This window comes from Xenopus laevis, chromosome 7L (assembly GCF_017654675.1).
Source record: "Xenopus laevis strain J_2021 chromosome 7L, Xenopus_laevis_v10.1, whole genome shotgun sequence".
NCBI lineage: Eukaryota > Metazoa > Chordata > Amphibia > Anura > Pipidae > Xenopus > Xenopus laevis.
Genome location: NC_054383.1, coordinates 110,920,078 through 110,939,410, shown reverse-complemented (window position 1 = coordinate 110,939,410; position 19,333 = coordinate 110,920,078). Strand labels below are relative to the sequence as shown.

The window sequence follows — 19,333 nt, the reverse complement described above, 5'->3', positions numbered from 1 at the left end:
CTCATCCCTAAATATTGGCCAGAACATTCTTTGGGTTCAATTCTCCAACTAGTGCTCCAGGCCCCCGGGGCATAATATGCAGGATTAAAGGGAACATTGGATAGGATAGATGATGCGCTTCCTTAAAATAATCTTGCTGCAAGCTTCATTTGATGTGTTGCTTTCTCCCCTGGGGCCCAAGGCTGGAATATGTATTCTGTAGAGTGTAGCACCTACCATCATGGCCTCAGGCAATATCAAGCAAGGGCATCTTACAGTGCTCATCAGAATACATACTGTGCTCCTCCAGCTTGCAGGAATCACTGGCAGATCTTTTTCCAGCCTCCCTTTCTCCAGGTCTGGAAGTGAACAGGTAAAATACCTGGGGAGCTAATGGCCATGCACACATTTTAAAGAAACAATAAAATACTCTCCCACAAAGCAGACACTACTCTCTCTCTCTCTCTCTCTCTCTCTCTCTCTCTCTCTCTCTCTCTCTCTCTCTCGACCAGATTCTCTTTGGACCAGATTCAGTTCAGTGAGAAAAATGTATCTCATGGTTTATCACGAGAGAACTCATAGATGGCATTCCCATAGACTTTAATGGAGTTTTCACGTGATAAACCGTGAGATAAGTTTGTCCGAATTGAATTGCATCTCAAATAGAATCTTGTCCATGAGTTTTCACATGATTAACCTTTTTCTCACTGAATTGAATGTGGCCCATTGTTGGTAGCTGCCATAGAGATTTCTGTGAACAGTAGATAGCGATGGCATTGTTTATTGTACAGCGTTGTAGAATATGTTGGTTACTTTATACATTTTTCAGGAGTCTCTTAGTTTCTCTAAGGCCCATGGTGGGTTCATTTGGCGCTTGTGCTTTGTTTGCAAGACAATTGCCATTGGCTATGAGTGCGGCCACTCTAGCTGCCATTTATCCAGCACATAAGCAAGTGGAAAGACATTGCAGCTGCTGCAGAACCTCCTGGGAACAGCTGTCAGTTGCTGCTTGTCCCAGAGTAGTTGGTCTGAACGCTGTAATGGAAACAGAAGTTTGGCTGATGATTGAGTCAGGGTAAGTCCCATATGATACAAAGTGTCCTCTGTCAGTGGGTTGTGGCTTTTCTGGCCACTCTGTAGGCATTATATAGTCATGGGCTTCATTTAAGGGCCAGTAATGTGAATTTTCTCTGCGTATGGAAAGTTCCTCCTGCCGTGCCTCTCATCCCTTACTGACACATTTCTCATACCAGACTAAGGGACCAAGGCCAAGCTCAGTGTCAGGATACTTTCACTCTGACATATGAAGATTCTTCTTTCAGCAACTGCTTCCATGTATACTCTTATAGTCTCCATTTATACTCTCCATGTACACTCTCCATGTACACTCTCCATGTACACTCTCCATGTACACTCTCCATTCATACTCTCCATGTACTCCCAGTGTATACTCTCCATGTATATTCTCCATGCATACTCTCCATGTACTTTCAGTGTATACTCTCCATGTATATTCTCCATGCATCATATCCATGCATTCTCTCCATGTATACTGTCAGTGTATACTCTCTATACATACTCTTAATGATGGGCGATTTTATTCAGCAGGCGTGAATTCCTGTGATTCGCCGCTGGCAAATAAATTCACCATTTTTTTGGAGGCCGAATGTGCGCCAGCGTCCAAAAACAGACGCCGGCGTAAAAAATGAGACGCTGGCGCGTTTCGCACACGGGACAAATTCGCCCATCACTATACTCTCCAAGCATATTCTTCATGTATACTCCATGTATACATGCTCTCCATGCATACACTTAAAACATATTCTCTATGCTTATTCTCCATGCATACTCTCCATGCATACATACTCTCTATGTATACTTTCATTGTATACTCTCCATACATGACGGGGACTTCTAATATCCTCATTTCCAATAGGGGTTACATTATTTATGATTTATTTCATTTATTTATTATTTAAACTTAAGTTTCAGTGAAGTGTGTGGCACAAATGACATCACTAAGCACTGATTATAACTGATGACATCACCAAACACCCGTTATAAGGACATAAGTTACAGTATATCGGTGGTTCCTGTTTTACTATGTACATGAGATAAGCAACCTATGCTGCTCCAACCAACAGCAGGTCGGGCAGCCATTTATGTTTTTCCTTACGGAATCCTTATGGAATGACACCTCCTTGCAATTCTATGCCATCCTTCGGCTCTCAAGGGAGTCTGGGCATTGTAGTACTATCACAGCCAGGTTGGAATCCCCATTGTATGATTTCAGATCTTTGCAGAGCAATAGGCTTGCTTGGATTTTTCCTGCCCTAACAGATCTATAAATCTCATGTTTACAATGTTCTAGCTGCCATGTGAGCCGGCTCTGCTGCTGAAGTGCAAACTGTTAGCACTTTATATAAATGTCAGCAGGCACAAGTAGATTTCTTGGCAGTGGCATCTCCTACCTTCCTCTTTCCATTAAGCCTAAAAAGCATGAAATGTGCATGCTGAAACATAGATTGTGTGCGGCGGGGCAGGGGAGCCAGCGAATGTGTGGTTGGTATATGGAGAGGCCGGGAGGGCTAGGGCAGGGGATTGTAGGAGAGGAGAGCCCTGCTGATGCAGCACTGCATAACTGCCACAGGATTGCGGGGTGTCAAGTGACAAAAGCAGATGGCATTTTATCACACGTGGAAAGGACAGTCAGACACAGGGGGTGGGAAGGAGGCTGGTAGCTGTGAGAGAGGAGCTGCTGTGTGTGTCAGAGACCTAGCACACATAGAGACAGAGAGAGAGAGAGAGAGGGGATTTATCACCTGATGAACACATCTCATGTACCTCCAACTCCTAGCATCTGGGACTCTCTCTGGCCTCTCTCCCTTCTGCAGCCCACCAGCTCCTTCTCCTGCTCTCCCAGGCCACAGACGCTCCTTCAGCCCAGGAAACCAGTGATCAGCCAGTGACGCCTCTGACCTGCAGTGAAACACTCCTGCCAACATCACTCACACTCACAGAACCCAGAAATACAAAAAAAAAAGGAACAAAGCAGGAAAAATAATTGCACCAAAGCAAGAGGGGCCCAACCTACCAAGCCAGACGTTAGAGGCCATTCCTTAAAGGCCCAGTCTATACCCACTCAAGACATATTTATTTCTTATATATATTTTTTGTACTTTCCATCCTTGGATATTTTTCCTGCAGTGCATTTTGTTTTACAAAACAGGAACCATTACGTCTGTCAGTGTGCCCCTCCCTCAGTCCTTTGGGACCCCGGGAATTCCACCATCAAAGATGACCCTGCTGGCCTCAGAGCGCTCCATGCTCATCAGGAGCAAGTTCCGCTCAGGTAAGAATCACCTTTACTCTTCAACTCTAAATGCAAGTGGGCTGTCTCTGTTGCTCCTGGCTTCCTATTGTAAGGCTAATAACTCCCGACACCCTCCTGCTCAATAAGGGCACACACCATTTTTTGTGAATAGCATCAATGTGCAATCAGTTTTGCATCCGATTTGCTGCTTTGCACACTTTACTTGCATTCATAAATGAGGCTTTTTGTGCTTCTTCTGAGTTCCAATACTGTACGTTTTCAGACCCAATGCAGTGGCAGGGGATGGAGATCACCCAGAAGAATAATAGGATACATATCTGTGTGCATGTTAAAGGGCACTATAATAACAATATTGCATGGCTCTCCACTCTTGATATCAGCTAAAGGGGGAGTCAACAAATTTTGTGATGTATTAAAACCCTCCATAGCATTCCCTGTATTGTAGCATTGCTCTGCACTTTGTCATCCTCATAAGCAAAACACTAGTTGGTCAGCCTATGCCTTGTGATACCAGAAGTACAGGGAAATACAGGGCAGAGCGGACAATTTGCCATATTGTACCTAAGGACCAGCAAATGTTTTTGATAAAAGTACAAATTCCATCTCTTAACCCTGTGTGGTTTTTCAGCTGTTGTTTAATTACAGCACCCAGCAGCCACCGGGAATCAGAAGTTGTCAGGCAGTGCTGGGAGTTGTACATCAACAACAGCTGGAAGGTGGCAGAGTGGACCCGCCCCCCAATTTATAGATCCTCCCCCTAAAGTCAGGTGCATAAGCTTCCTTGATTGGATCCTTTTTCTCATTGGACCCATGCAGGGGTTAAAGGGGACGTCAAATAAAAGAAAACATAATTCTGAGCAACTTTGCAATATAAATTCATTACAAATGTTCTATGTATATATATATATATATATATATATTGAAAGCAGTGTTTGTCCCTTTCTATTCTCTGCCCTGGTGGCTCAGACAGTTGATACAATTTAAGACAAGGCAACTGATTAACAGACCTGTCTTTGCTTAGTTTTTCTAAGACATAAATTCACTGAAATCAGGCTTTGATTTGGTATTCTACTAGTGTTTATCAAAACCCTTATAATCAAGTGACAAGCTCAGAACAAAGAAAAACGATACAATTTTTGGTTACAGTTAATGATTTTTTTTTTTCTCGCTCAGATCTAAGAATGGAGATTAGGATTTGGATTTGGTTATGTGTTTGGCAGATATATTTTGTAGAGGAACTGATATTTGGGCAAATGCAAAAATAATGAATTTGGTACATTCTAAAGCCAAATTTATATTACAGCAGGTAAAACATTCTAGGCAATATTGATTTCATGTTGTGTTTTACGCCCTTGCAAGTCCTGCTGATGTTAATTGCAAGTTATTTCATGGGCCGTAGGTATGAGCAACGTATTTTGCCCATATATGTTGCTCGAAAAAACACCCATTGACTTAAATGCTTTTTTTTGCAAGTTTGGAAATTTTCTGTGAAGCAAAATGGGTCAGATTAGTTAATTACTAGCAGCCATACTGCACAGGCATTGTACTGTTCTGCATAACTTCTCTGCAGGTGCAAGTGGAGCCATAGTGAGTACCTTATGGGCTATTAGCAGTGGGTTTGTCTTTCGTGGGCGCTCTTCTCTTTTTAGCCTAATTTATTAAAAGTTAAGTTTTACTTAAGGCAGTTTTGCCAATCATACTACATAGGCGCCACACTGAACTAGTTTGCTTTGAAGTGAGTGTTTATGGACTAATAGTGTTTTGATTTCACTTCTTCTTTTTCTTTTTCATAGGAAAAAGCTGGCCAACAATGACTCAGTTTAGGTTAGAAAAGTCAAAGCTTAAGATATAAAGACATTTCTAATAGTGAATTATGTGCAGTATTACAAATATGTTGTGTATGTTCTGTACAATCCAACCTTGTACCATATTTACCAATTCAGTGCCCTGCTCTAGTGCATCCCCAAAAAGGCACCCTTTTCTGTTAGATTGTATTGAAGGCTACTACATATGTCATGTAAATACAGTGGTAGAGTTTGTACCAGGCCAGGTCATTCTATTGCAACCAATCAGCACTGGCCACCTGTTTCAAAAACAGTCACCTGATTGGTTGCTGAGCGTTAAATTACTCATTTCTTGTCAACCATATCTGTGAATATTCATCTTATGCAGAAGTATAAGAAAGGGTAACAATGCAGTAATCACACATAAACTACAGCAAATACTTGTTCTGCTTGACTATAACAGGAGTGTGTCAGCCATCCAACAATTAAACTGACTCATTAGAATCACGTGGGAATCATGGGTGCAAGGAAACCCTAGAATTAACATCTTCAGCCTTGACCTGCTTGAAATTCCAATATTCTACACACGCAACTGACTCACGTCTAGTGAATTGGACCCTAATGCCAAATGCTGATGAAATAGGCTGGAAGTGACTTCATTCACTCATAAGGTTTTGCGAGTTCAGCAAGTGGAATTGGTTAATGCAGCTCTAGTTGGATTGGTCTGTTCACAGCTTCTACACTGGCCAGTAGGGATGTAGCGAACAGTTCGCCTGCGAACTTGTTCGCGCGAACTTCGACCGTTCGCGTCCGCCTAATGTTCGCGAACGTTTGGGAACGTTCGCAATTTGAGTTCGCGACCATTCGACCGCTAAAATCGAACGATTTCCATTCGTTCGAACGATTTCCATTCGTTCGAACGATTAAAATCCCTCGACCGTTCGATTCGAATGAAAATCCTTCGATCGAACGAAAAATCCTTCGAACGTTCGAATCGAACGATTTTGCGGGTTTTCGAAGCTCGCGAACGGTTCGCGAACCGTTCGCATTTTTTGCCGGTGTTCGCGAACGGCGTTCGCGAACACCAAAACGGCGGTTCGCTACATCCCTACTGGCCAGTCACACATACAGATACCCCTGCAAAACACTTTTCCATGTTTCATCAGTTCTCAGTGGATCTCCATCTAATAAGGAATCTCTCAATACTGAGGTCAGAAACCATAGAAATTAAGAGATTTGTCTTCTGCTCCTCTGTTCCATTATACACCATTGGGAAAGAAACGGAGAAGATGGTGCATGAGAGCATAGGAGCAAGGATCAGAGAAATGGGGAAAGTGTTCATAAGTGAAAGGAGATTAGAGTAACACATCCCATGTAGATAATAGCACATGATACAGAATATCTGCAAGTACTGATTGTTGGAGTAATAAGCCTAGCCTTCTAGTCACATGGTGAACTTTAGCTCTACTGTGATATAGAACAACAATCGGAAAGGGATTTTGAAAGTTTCCGCAGTAAAGTAACCGCAAAATAATAAAGATTTCAATGAACCAATAAAAAGCGTCACTGGATGATTGAACATTCCGTCCAATCAAATGTCAAGCTCTGCAAACACTGCATTGTAAAGGCATTTATATATAAAGAGAGACATACCAAAGGTCTGAGAACTAGGCTTTTAATGGCTTATACTTAACAAATGCTATGGTGTCAGCTCTTTTGGTTCATGGAGTAAGCCACATGGGAAATAATGCAAGGTTTGCAGTCCCCGCAGCTGACAGTGGAAGACTGTGTCAATCTGTGTTGTTCATTTGTAGAGGCAGGTGTTGGTGGCTTCTAGGTTACCAGCATATACTCAAGATAGACACATTAGTTGGGTGTAGACAGGGAAAAAGAGGTGTATTGTGTTCTTATTTATATATATATATATATATATATATATGTATGTCCTATATAAAGGGCACCTATAAAATGCACCTGAATTATTCAATATTTTTCAATATTTTGCATAAAAATGAAAGATGAATCCTTTGCTTGTGTGTAATGAGAAGATGTAGGAATCATGAACCATCCAACTCATTCTCCGTCCTAGTCTTTGTGAAAATATAATTCTGGAACAAGTAACAAGGCAATGTAATGTATTCCATTCCTACTAGTGTCAAATTATATATAAATGTTTTTGAGCATAGTTTTGCTATTCTTATGAACTGGCAGTCACTAGTTCATGACATTACAGGGCAAAACTATGCTCAAATCACTCATCTGAGCTAATTTTTGAGCTAATTTATAGGTATGACAGCTGTCTGTTTTGAAAGCCAACCAGCATTTCTGGCCTAGGTATCAGTTCATCCAAAGCCTTTCCCAGCCTATATTTATGCAGTGCTAAAAGCTTAGTAGCTTACTAGTCTGTCTAAGATAGTTTGTGAACCTGAAGACCTCATCTGCAGAAGGAAATATTTCAAGACAGATCCGGCAGTTACTTATTGAAGCCCGGCCACATAACCAAGAGCATGAGTGCCGTGCAGCACTGTAGTTTCTTTCTCGTTTTCTCGATATTAGCTTGCTTTATTTTGACTTGGGACTGGGACAGGGGCCAATGTGTGTCTTGTAATGACCAGAAGCACATCAACCATTTAGGCATTTACCCAAAATGTTCATGCTGAAATATAAGTACAATGTAGGCACAGTTTTAAGGCATATGTCAGTACAGGCCATGAGAATACATAGGGGGCTGCATCACTTAATGCTGAAAAATCCCACTTTGGACCAGATTCAGTTCAGTGAGAAAAATGTATCTCTGGTTATCACGAGAAAACTCATGGGGGCAGATTCACTAAAGGGCGAAGTGGCAAATGCTGACGACAATTCGCCAACGTTACCGCCTGCAAGGACTTTGCAAATTGGCGCCCGCAGGCGCCAATTTGCTAGCGAAAGAGATATGGCTCTATCGCTCATTTGCACTCTATCACCAGGTGACAATTCGTTCTCGTGAATGGACGTTACTCTGCAAATTCACGAAAATTCAGATTTTACTGAACGTTACCTCTTTCGCCAGACTTACTTTCACCAGCTCAGACAAGATGAAGTGCACTGGATAAATCTTCCTCAATCTTCTGTTACTTACTCATATTCTGAGTGGAAAAAGCATCAAAAAACGCTGGTGTCTTTTCCTTTTTTCAGACTGATAGCCTGCAAAAGTCCTAAAAACGTCCATTCAACTTTAAATTTCCCACCGTATGCAAATTAGCCTGAGCGCAAGGCCTCTAGCGAATTTGCACTAGGCAGAAATGAACGCTAGCGCATCTTCGCTTTGAATTGCTCGCATTGCAGAAGTAACGCTAGCGAAAAGTTGACAGCGTTCGACGCCCGGGACCAAACTCCGCATTTTAGTGAATTAACGCTGCCTGAGCGAATTTTCGCCTGGTGAAGTGTAGCGATGGGTGCGAAGCAGTCGCTGGCAACTTTTTACCAGTCAGTGAATCTGCCCCATGGACGGGATTCATTACAAGAAGAAAAAGTTTTCTCCAAATTCAGTTCCAGTTTTTTCCCTTAGTCTTCAATGAAGTTTTCCCGTGATTAACCGTAAAATACGTTTTTATGAATCGGATTGCATCTCAAATTGAAACTCGTCCATGAATTTTCACTTGATAAACCTTTTTCTCACTGAATTGAATCTGGCCCTTTGTCTGGTTCCTACTGATGTCAGCCCACAACTCTCAATGCCTGGCTTATTATAAGGAGACTCTACCAGTGAAGGACTGTGGTGGGAGGTGATACACCAGGTTATGGCCAATCAACCAGCTTTGATTAGACTTTTCTTGCAATACAAGGGTTTCCTCCCACATTTAGAATACATGGTAGGGACCTTAGATTGTAAACTCCAATGGGACAGGAACTGATGATGAACTATCACTGCAATTTACTATGTTAGTTGTGTACAATCTGACACTCCACGTGAGAGGCCAAACTGGACAGCATTTGAGTTGCCATCCTGCAATGAAAACTTGTATTTAGGATGTGAACATTATCAAATATATATGTGTGTGTGTGTGTGGCTGTTGTAAAATACTTACAGAGGGGAGACATGTCATTTTAACATTAGGGGGCAGATTTATCAAGGATCGAAGTGAATTCGAGGGAATTTTCGAATTAAAAAAATTCAAAGTAATTTTTTGGATACTTTGACCATCGAATAGGATATTACGACTTCGACTCTAAGTAAAATCGTTTGAATATTCGACCATTCGATAATCAAAGTACTGTCTCTTTAAAAAAACTTCTACTTCAATACGTCGCCAAATTAAACCTGCCGAAGTGCTATGTTAGCCTATGGGGACCTTCTAGGGCATTTTTCTACGTTTTTGGAAGTCGAAGTAAAATCGTTCGATCGATCGCTGAAATCCTTCGAATCAAATGATTTAACGATTTTACTTCGACCGCAGGATACCCAAATTGGATGGTCAAATTTCGAAGTATTTTTAACTTCGAAATTCGACCCTTGATAAATCTGCCCCTAGTTGTCTAGAGAATGTTTTACTAGTTAGGAGACGGCCACTGTCATTCTTACGCTACTGAATACATTAGGGATGTCCAAACTGCATCCTTCCAGCTGTTGTTGTGCTATAGCTCCCAGCATCCCCCTTTAGCCAAAGAAAAGCTGAACGCTGCATTCAAATGCTAGAGGGCTGCAGGTTAGAAACCCCTGATGTTTAGCCTGATTAAAGCCTATACTAATACTATAAAAAATATAGAATGCTCTTTGTAATTTACTTATTGATTCCCCCCCATCTCTCTAATACTGAGATCCCAAGGCGAATATTTGTCCTTTCCTACACTAACACAGCTCAATGGTGAGTCTCTTGGAAGCACAAGGCACAAGAGTTGAGGAATATTTTCCACACAGCTGTCTGCATTCTCTGTCTATTTTACATTCATTGTAACAGTTGCTCCTTATTTACTTTCTACACCAGGGACTTGTAGCAGGTCATACAGAGCCGACTGGTCATACAAAGAGGTTGTTCAACTTTGAATTAAGTTTTATGATGTAGAGAGCGATATTCTAAAACAATTTGCAACTGGTTTTCATTTTTTATGATTAAAGTTTTTTGAGGTATTTAGCTTTTTATTTAGCAGCTCTGCAGTTTGCAATATCTGGTTGCTAGGGTCCAAATTACCCTGGCAACCGTGCCCCTTGGCAACCATGCACTACTTTGAATAAAAAATTGGAATAAGAATAGGAGAGGCCTGAATAGAAAGATGAGTAATAAAAAGTAACAATAACAATAAATCTGTAGCCTAGCAGCAAACCCGGGCCAAGTCGGGCAGGCGCCCTAGGCAGCCTGCCCGGCTGCTGCGCCGTCTGGTTGCACGCATGCGCGCAAACTAGATGTTTGCATGTGCGAATAGGCGATTGTGCGCGTGCGCGAAAAGACGTGTCTGCACATGCGCAAAAGGACGCTTCTGCTCATGTGCGAAAAGAAGCTTCAGCGCTTGCGCAAATAGACGCTCGTACGCACGCCCACTTGCTCAGATGAAAACAAGTGGGAGGTCGACAGAGAAGGGACCGGACTAGGGGTAGGAGTAAGTCTCTAGGCACGTGCCTACTCTGCCTACCCCTAGTTCCAGCCCTGCCTAGCAGAACATTTGTTTGTCAGTCAACCCATTTAAAATCCAGAAAGAGTCGGCAAATTGGCAAATTGATTAAAAAAACTATAAAGAAACAAATAATGAAGACCAATTAAAAATTTGTTTAGAATTGGTCATTCTATAACATACTAAAATTTAACTTAAAGGCAAAGCACCCCTTTATTGCTGTAAGCTGAATTTTATCGCTATGGCTTGAATGGTTTCATCACAACATCCTTGTTCATTTCCTTTATTTATTTCAGGGCTCCTCTAACATTCACAAAGTCTTTCTTCTGGTCAAGTTATTGCATTAGGGTCTACCCAGTGGCACACACAGCCTTGCGGACTCATTGTGTAACACTGAAACAGAACAAAATCCCTTTCTGAAGCCATGGTTTTAAAAATCGAAAGGGGGGGAGGGGGGTGATATCACTCCAACTTGCAGTACAGCAGTAAAGAGTGATTGAAGTTTATCAGAGAACAAGTCACATGACTTGGGGCAGCTGGGAAATTGACAATATGTCTAGCCCCATGTCAGATTTCAAAATTGAATATAATAAAATCTGTTTGCTCTTTTGAGGAATGGATTTCAGTGCAGATTCATTTTGAAGATTTTTTTTTCCCATGACAGTATCCCTTTAAACTTAAACCATCAACTCCTTTATAGACACTGGAGCAGGAGCACATTCTAAACAATATAGAATCTGTCACTCATCTAGTGCATTAATGTAAAAGAATGAAGGATATTCTATACACTTGGTGGGTATATTACAAATTACTTCCCTATGCCTGGGAGCAGGGCCTGTATTTAATGAGTACTTCTGGAGTCTTTTGTGACTTTATAGTTATTATAAATATTGTGAGGGCGCAATAATAGTGGTTGGAGCTGGGTAGCCATCCTAGGCGAATCATTCTTGGGGATCGGTTTCATTGAAACAGATTCATTTTATTCGAAAGGCGTGTTCTGCCCATTTTAGATTTATATTTTGGATTTAGGTCCCAAGCCCCTTTTTGACAGACGAGATTAAAATCTCCACTGATGTTTCTGAATTCCCAGACTTCGTCAGCATTACTGTCTGTCTGTTTGGAAACAGAATACTAATGCCAACGCTGCCCTGCTGTTGTTTTGTGGGTGTCAAAACAAATGTCTTAGCCTTAAACTCACCAACTGCTGCTCAGCATTTGGACACCCTTTAAAGCAAATGTCCACTTTAATCCAAACGGGATGAAACTCATATCACAGCAGGCCGTGTGCATGGGACATACATATGTAGCCAGATCATGGAATTCGGAGGATTAATAAAAGGAAGGAATGCAGGGTCTCCTTGTGGATAAAACAGGGTTCTTTCTGGGTCACGGCGTGAGCATTTTATGTTAAGATGTTAACTTTTAGACTCGCAGCTGTTGTGAACTCCCAGCATTAGAATACTTCGAATATTTCACAATGAGATTTAACATACATTAGGATTGTCTCGTTTGTTTTCTATCAGATAGGGAAGCATCAAGTGATAGTTCCAAGCATTATTGTATAGTATACTTATGGCACATTTACGTTGATGTGCAATATTGTACACAATGAAGCTGATGAGGCTGTTCTACTGCAATTTATAGAAAATGCCTCTGTTGTGGTTTGCAGCAGGATCTTACAATATAAAAAGGAACGTTCTTTGCAGAATTGCGGTTTGATTCCCTTTGGCACTGCTGCCTACAGGTCAGGGACAGGCAAATTCAGCAACATAATTTATAGGTCTCATTCACTGGCTGATAAGTTACATTCTTAGATTCTAAATCATGGATTGGCTATATTCTATTTCTTGAAAAAAAAGCAACAATTAGCAACATTCTTATACATTAGATGCCCAACTTTCACCTGGTACTTGTCTTCTGGAAAAACATTAGGCCTTTAGATTAATTGGCACCATTTTATGGACTTTTCTAGTTAAAGAGACAACAAAAATCTTAAAAATATTAATTCCGACTGCTTTTCCTTTTATACACCATTTCTTTTAGTGATACTGACCCTTTAATGATCTATTAACTTTTTTTCAAACCAAATTTTATGATTTTGGTAGTTATGCCATATTTTCTTTTACCTTATGTTCCTGCTGTCCCTCTCATTCTGTTGGTTTAGGCAAGTCTCTCCTTAAAGGGGTTGTTCACCTTTGAGTTAACTTTTAGGGGCAAATTCATCAAGGGTCGAATATCGAGGGTTAATTAACCCTCGATATTCGACTGGGAAGGAAAATCCTTCGACTTCGAATATCGAAGTCGAAGGATTTTGCCCAAATACTTGATCGATGCCCAAATACTTTGATAGATGCAAAGTATTCTGCGACAATTTAAAATAGAGAGCAGCAACAAAGCCATTTAATTGTATGTAATGCAGAGGACTCTGCATGGAAGAGTTTGCCAGACTCTCTTGGGATCAATGCAAAGTAGGCTTACTATACTGAAAAAAAAAAATATATACTGTTTGGTGGAAATATAGGTATGGGACCTATTATCCAGAATGCTTGGGACCTTGGGGTTTTCAGATAACATGTCTTTCTGTAATTTAGATCTCCATACTTTAAGTCTACTAAAATAATTTAAAAGTTAAATAAACCCAATTTGCCTACAACAAGGATTCATTGTATATTAGTTGGGGTCAAATACAAGGTTCTGTTTTGTAGGACCCGCACCCAACCTGTACCTGTGCTTTCCCACTATGTACTGTACGCGAATTCTGAGTGCGCCTCTGGTTCCAAGTCAGGAAATATTCGGAAGCAGTGGAAGAGTTTACTTCCCCAATCCGACCCACATCCTGATGAAGGAAATGTTTATCCGAAACATGTTGTGATGGAATAAACAAACTGAACTTGCTGTGGTTCTCCAGAGTTATCTTTATTGTATGCTGATCTTGAATGTGTTGTGGCCTTGACGGCACCATTTACTCTGTTGAAAAAAACCCTAATACTTTTTGGAGTGAGGTACCACCAAGAATTATACAATTACCTGACCCACGCCCAATCCTAACCCACAACGGTTGGGCAAATTTCAACCCCAACCTGCCCAACCAGGGTCAACCCATGGGTCAAAGCAAATTTCTGCTCAACGCACACATCACTACTGGGAACATACTGTATTTTCAGATCATTGAGTATTTTAGTTGCATGCGCTACTAGATAAATCAACTAAAACAGGGCCCCATCTGATTGGTTAGTATTTACCCAAACAATTAGATAAGGTCACCATCCAATGCATCTGTTTAGCTGATGAATTCAGGTTGTGTGTAGTGATGGGCGAATCTGTCCTATTTCGCTTCGGCCAAAAATTAGCAAAACTCCTAGTGAAACTTTATTATTTTCATGTGCAACAATTTTGACATGAGTCTCAATTTTTATACACTCGACTCTTTTGTCCAAATACATTAAAGTCAATGGGTGTCCAAATCATTTTGATACATGCAACAATCTTTTTGTCGCAGCAAATTTTTCCACGGCAGTTTCTCAAAAATATTTGCAGAACGGAAATACGCCATGAATCCATGCCTGCCGAATAAATTTGCCCATCACTAGTTGTGTGAACCCTACATACTGGGAGATAATGCCGATTTAGTTTAGGGTGACTTTATCTGCTTGTGTGTACTTGGAAGAACTCTTCTAAAAGCAAAAGAGAACTCTAAAGATCTAAATATTGGATATTTTTTCTCTTAATACTGTGTTTCAGTTGGAGAAACTGCAAAATGTTCCTGTCCTTTGCTTGCTTTTCTATCTAACTATGCTACGGCTAGTTCTAACCGGCCTGTTTGACGTAATACATGCAAGTGTGCCTTGCTTCATATTTCAGCAAGCGTCACATATTTGGCATTGCCCACAACAGCAAGCTCTGGTCATTTCCATTATGTAAAGTGACCCAATTCAGAAAGTAGAAACTCAGTTACACACAATTGCTATTAGTCCCCAAGTTCCCAAACTGCCTGCAGCGATCTCTGAAAACCTGGTGTGTCCAGGGGTGCTGAAATATAGGATTAAGCTCAGCTGACAGAGCCGAAGGAAGGATCAAGTCATAGAAATTCTGTACTGTAACTGAACTGTGGGAGTAAGGGGCGTCAATGCTCTCATGCCTTCATTAATAGGCAGTGCTCTGGGCAAGTGCTGTTTAACTGACCAGTGCAAAGCTTCTGCATCCTGACTTATTTTGTTATGTGGATATATAATTGATCATGATACAGAGTGTATCAGTAAAAGACAAACTGACCTTTCCGGATGGGTTTCTGTGAGCCAGTTACCAGAGGGCCTTAGACAGGAGAGATAATTTATTATATGCAGGTGCAGAGGATTCAATAGCAGGTCCCTTGCGCAGTCGTATAGAAAGTGCAGCAATGCAGCAGGATAAGATTGCACGGCACACCCTGTTATTCTGCTGGGTGCACTCAGCCCTGGGATCTTGTAACTGGCAAGAAAGCTGCTCCTTTACATAAATGAACCAAGACTTTACACTTCTTGATCATCTAGTATTCCCGGATGTATGGGCCTTGTATTAGTAGCAAATAACATGAATATAAACGCTAGCATTTGGAGAAAGTATTATGTCATGTGAACCAAACAGGTAAATCAATACTGTATGACCTATGCTGCATTCTCTTGAGTGCACAAGTAGCACCTGCCGAGCAATAGCTGACACCTAAGGTAATTTTAGTCTTAAAATAGTACTATAGTCAGTTGCAAAAGTATTACAAGAGTTACAAGAGTGGTTTAATAACCTACACCTAAAAGAACAAAGCACAGTTTCAATTATCATTGAAATTTCTATTCATTAAATGGTATATTCGGTTAGAACTCTTTTACTGAATTAACCCCTATACTATCAGCACAAAGGATATTCCATGGATTTATACCCCTTCTATAAATATCTCATGCTTTCCTAGGTTCCTTCTCAGTTTTCTTCCTTTCACTTTCATATTATGTATCATCTATGGCTTCCAGAAATGGGTTCCCTCCTGAACTCTGCTTGTTCCCTTTAGAATTGTTATTACTAATTACAAGATCTGTTATCCGGGAACCTGCTATCCAGAAAATTCTGAATTATAGACTGCATTTTATCCACATAATCCAATTTTTTAAGAATGATATCCTTTTTCTCTGTAATAATAAAACAATATCTTGTACTTGATCCCAACTAAGATATAATTAATCCTTATGGGAGGCAAAATAATCCTACTGAGTTTATTTAGGGGCCCATTTACTTAGCTCGAGTGAAGGAATAGAGGAAAAATAGTTTGAATTTCGAATGTTTTTTTTGGCTACTTCGACCATCGAATGGGCTACTTCGACCTTTGACTACGACCTTCGACTTCGAATTGAACGTTTCGAACTGAACGTTTCGAACTAAAAGTCCCCATAGGCTTCTTAACAATTTTATGATCGAAGGAATATCCTTCGATCGATGGATTAAAAACCTTTGAATCGTTCGGTTAGAAGGATTAGGAATAGCGGTAAATCCTTCGACTTCCATATTCGAAGTCGAAGGATTTTACTTCGACGGTCGACTATCGAGGGTTAATTAACCTCGATATTCGACCCTAGGTAAATGTGCCCCTTAATGTTTAAATGATTTTCTAGTAGACTTAAGGTATGAAGATCCAAATTATGGAAAGATTAGACCTTGGGTGTTATCTGGCACACCTCAGGTCCTGAGCATTCTGGATAACAGATCCCATACCTTTATTACAATTTCTGAGATGGCATCATCAGTTGTTCTCTATGCGGTTTGCCATATAAAAGTAACATAGTAACATAGTAACATAGTAACATAGTAGGTAAGGTTGAAAAAAGACACATGTCCATCGAGTTCAACTTTTTTTTTTTTTTTTTTATTAACTACCTATCTGCCAGTTGATCCAGAGGAAGGCAAAAAACACATCTGTAATTTAGTTAGGCAAGAGAAGTGCTCGCAACGAAATACTATATTGCATCTTACAGAACAAAAAAAAGAGTCTGTTTCATTTTGTGCATTTTTAAAGAAAAACCCTTGGGACAGCAACCAACATGAAAGCAATGAGAGCACTGATAACATTGACATTCACAATCAATGTATTACAGTAGGGACAACAAGAAATATTCGGCTATATGTAATATATCTGTATATCTGACTTGTTGCTCTTCGGCCATACTAAAGCCTCCCTCTTGGTTGGTGGCATTCTGTAGCAAGTCACTGTCCCTGCTGTCTAGTGATGTCATCTCTTGAGAGACAGTTGCAAGTTGGGCTTGTCAATCAGGAAGGGGCACCTGTGCCATCGGATCTGCTTAAACCCTGACTTGGCCGCAACTGAACACTGCACAATTACCTCACTGGAGTTTTTTTAAAGGCATTTTTTTTCTCTCCCCGGGATTAGCCAGGATTCCCCTCACATACCAGGACAGATATCAAATTCCATATTTTTAATATTGATTGGGGATTGGTCAGTTGTCAGAATGTTTGTAGAATTGTACAAGACTTCATCATACAGAATGTCATGCAAAACACGCTCTACCCTCCCAGCACAACTTAAAACTATAAACACAGGATAGTGTGACACTTGCCTCTCTCACGTTCTTTCTAATATGACGGAATACTCTTTTTAAGGAGTATTTTGAATTAGGCCTCTAATATAATGGAATAATCTGCTTTTTAACAGCCTTTTAAGGAGTATTTTAATTAGGTCCACATTGCCAGAGGGGCTGCTGTTGCCATAGATAGTCACTATTTATTGGTCCTGTAGGCCACTATTGTGTACTTGAAATGTCAAGGCCTCCTTTGAATCCCAATCTGAGCCTGACCATGGGTCATAATGAAATATTACCTCCCACCTTCCCACAATGTTCCATCAGCTAAATTCTATTCTCTATAATATTTGCAGATCTATTACTTTATCCCTAATCTCTCAAGCACAGATTCCACTAAATTGCATATCATTCTGTTTGCTTTATACTCATGTATCCATTCTGGCCACACGAGCAGATTCAGGCAGAATCTACTCTTCTTTAGGAGACAATCTCCCCAAACTGCCTTCCTCCTGCCCTCTGCTGGCTATAGTGAAAATCGCCTGGGGGAAGGCAAACGCAGCGCTTCGTTTTCCGAAGTATCCTCGCGAGGAAACTCCGGAGAGATTGTTGCCCCGAAGAAGAGGAGATTTGTCGCTGGGGTGACTAAGCTCTCTGAATCTGCTTGTGTGACCTGACCCTAAAGGAGTAAAAGGCCTTTAAAAACATAAAAGTCAATGGACAATAGAAACACTGCACCTTTCTCCATACCCGCTGAAGGATAATAGCAGCCTCCCCTTTTTCGACTTGCCCCTCTCCTCTCTGTCACTGGCTCTGCCTGTCCACAGTGTTGGCTCATAAGTGGGGACATTGTGCCAGTGGTGGCCTAAGCTCTCTATTCATGTTTATTAGGGTTTTTTTTGCTGTAAAAGTAAAATGCACAGCATAACTTGAGAGCCACTGCACTGATGCAAATCGGTCTTTACTGATGAATGGCCAACCACAGTTGCACTGCATTCTGTTTACTGGGCCCCTGTAATGAGACTAGACTTCTGGCTGAAAGTAATGCATTGTAGATTAAAAAAATAATGGTGACTTGTTTCCAAACTTTGCATTTTACGCTTATCGCTACTTTGGTAAATGAGCCTTTATATGTTGTAGAAGGGGTGCTGGGAATTGTAGTTCTGCAACCACTTGGGTGTCTAAGTCATTTGCCTAGAATAGAACAATATGGTATGTTCAGCAGTACCATTTGTTGACAGAAATGTGCAGAACAACTGTAATAGCCTTAAATTACTGTTTTGCTGTGTCCCATTCCCTGTAGTTTATTGGAGGAGTGCACCAGGGGTGTAACAAGGCAAGCATTAATTCATCCCCCCAGACCACTCCAGTAGATTGCATTATAGGCTGTAGCATCTGTCAAGTGCAACCCAAAACCTCAAGGTGCATTCTTACTTATAAGTGAAAGCCTAAATCTAAATATTCATCAGTAGATAGGAGTCAGATGTGTTGCAGCACATGGGAACCTTACACAAACAGCCGTGGGGCCAAGTAGTGGCTCACCTCTCAGACCTAGTGGGGTCATTAACTGGCACATAATAACTATTTTCCCACTCCTTCCTCTGCACATTTCAATTGATCATAAATGCATTATTAAAAAAATACCCATGTGCTAAAAGGTGCTAGGAAAGCAGACAGTCTGAATCCATTTAATGATGCAGCATGCTTTAAAAATGGACCTTGCCCAGTGTACTGAATACAGGTATGGAACCTGTTATCCAGAATCCTCAGGACCTAGGGTTTTCCAGATAAGAGATCACCATCTGTAGTTTGAATCACCATGCCTTATGTCTAGTAAAAAATCATTTAAATATTAAATAAACCCAATAGGATTGTTTGCCTCCATTAAATATATATTTAGCTGGGATCAAGTACAAGGTACTGTTTTTATTATTGCAGAGAAAAAGGAAATCATTTTTTAAAAGTTAGAATTATTTTACTGAAACAGAGTTTAAGGGCGATGAGCTTCCCTTAATTAAAATCTTTCTGGATATTAGGTTTCTGGATAATGGATCCCATTACCTGCATCCCATCTGCAAAATGTTGCTCTG

At 40.7% G+C, this 19,333-nt stretch overlaps 1 protein-coding gene across 3 annotated transcripts in view; it reads left to right on the top strand.

Moving 5' to 3' along the window:
• Positions 1–2,576: 2,576 nt before the first annotated feature.
• Positions 2,577–19,333, top strand: part of myos.L (myoskeletin L homeolog) — a 29,298-nt gene continuing 12,541 nt past the window's right edge. The window contains exon 1 of one of the 3 annotated variants that reach the window (XM_018224213.2): positions 2,577–3,331. In XM_018224213.2, the coding sequence (XP_018079702.1) occupies positions 3,277–3,331 (55 nt within the window). In that variant the 5' untranslated portion in view covers positions 2,577–3,276. 3 annotated transcript variants of the gene reach the window in all.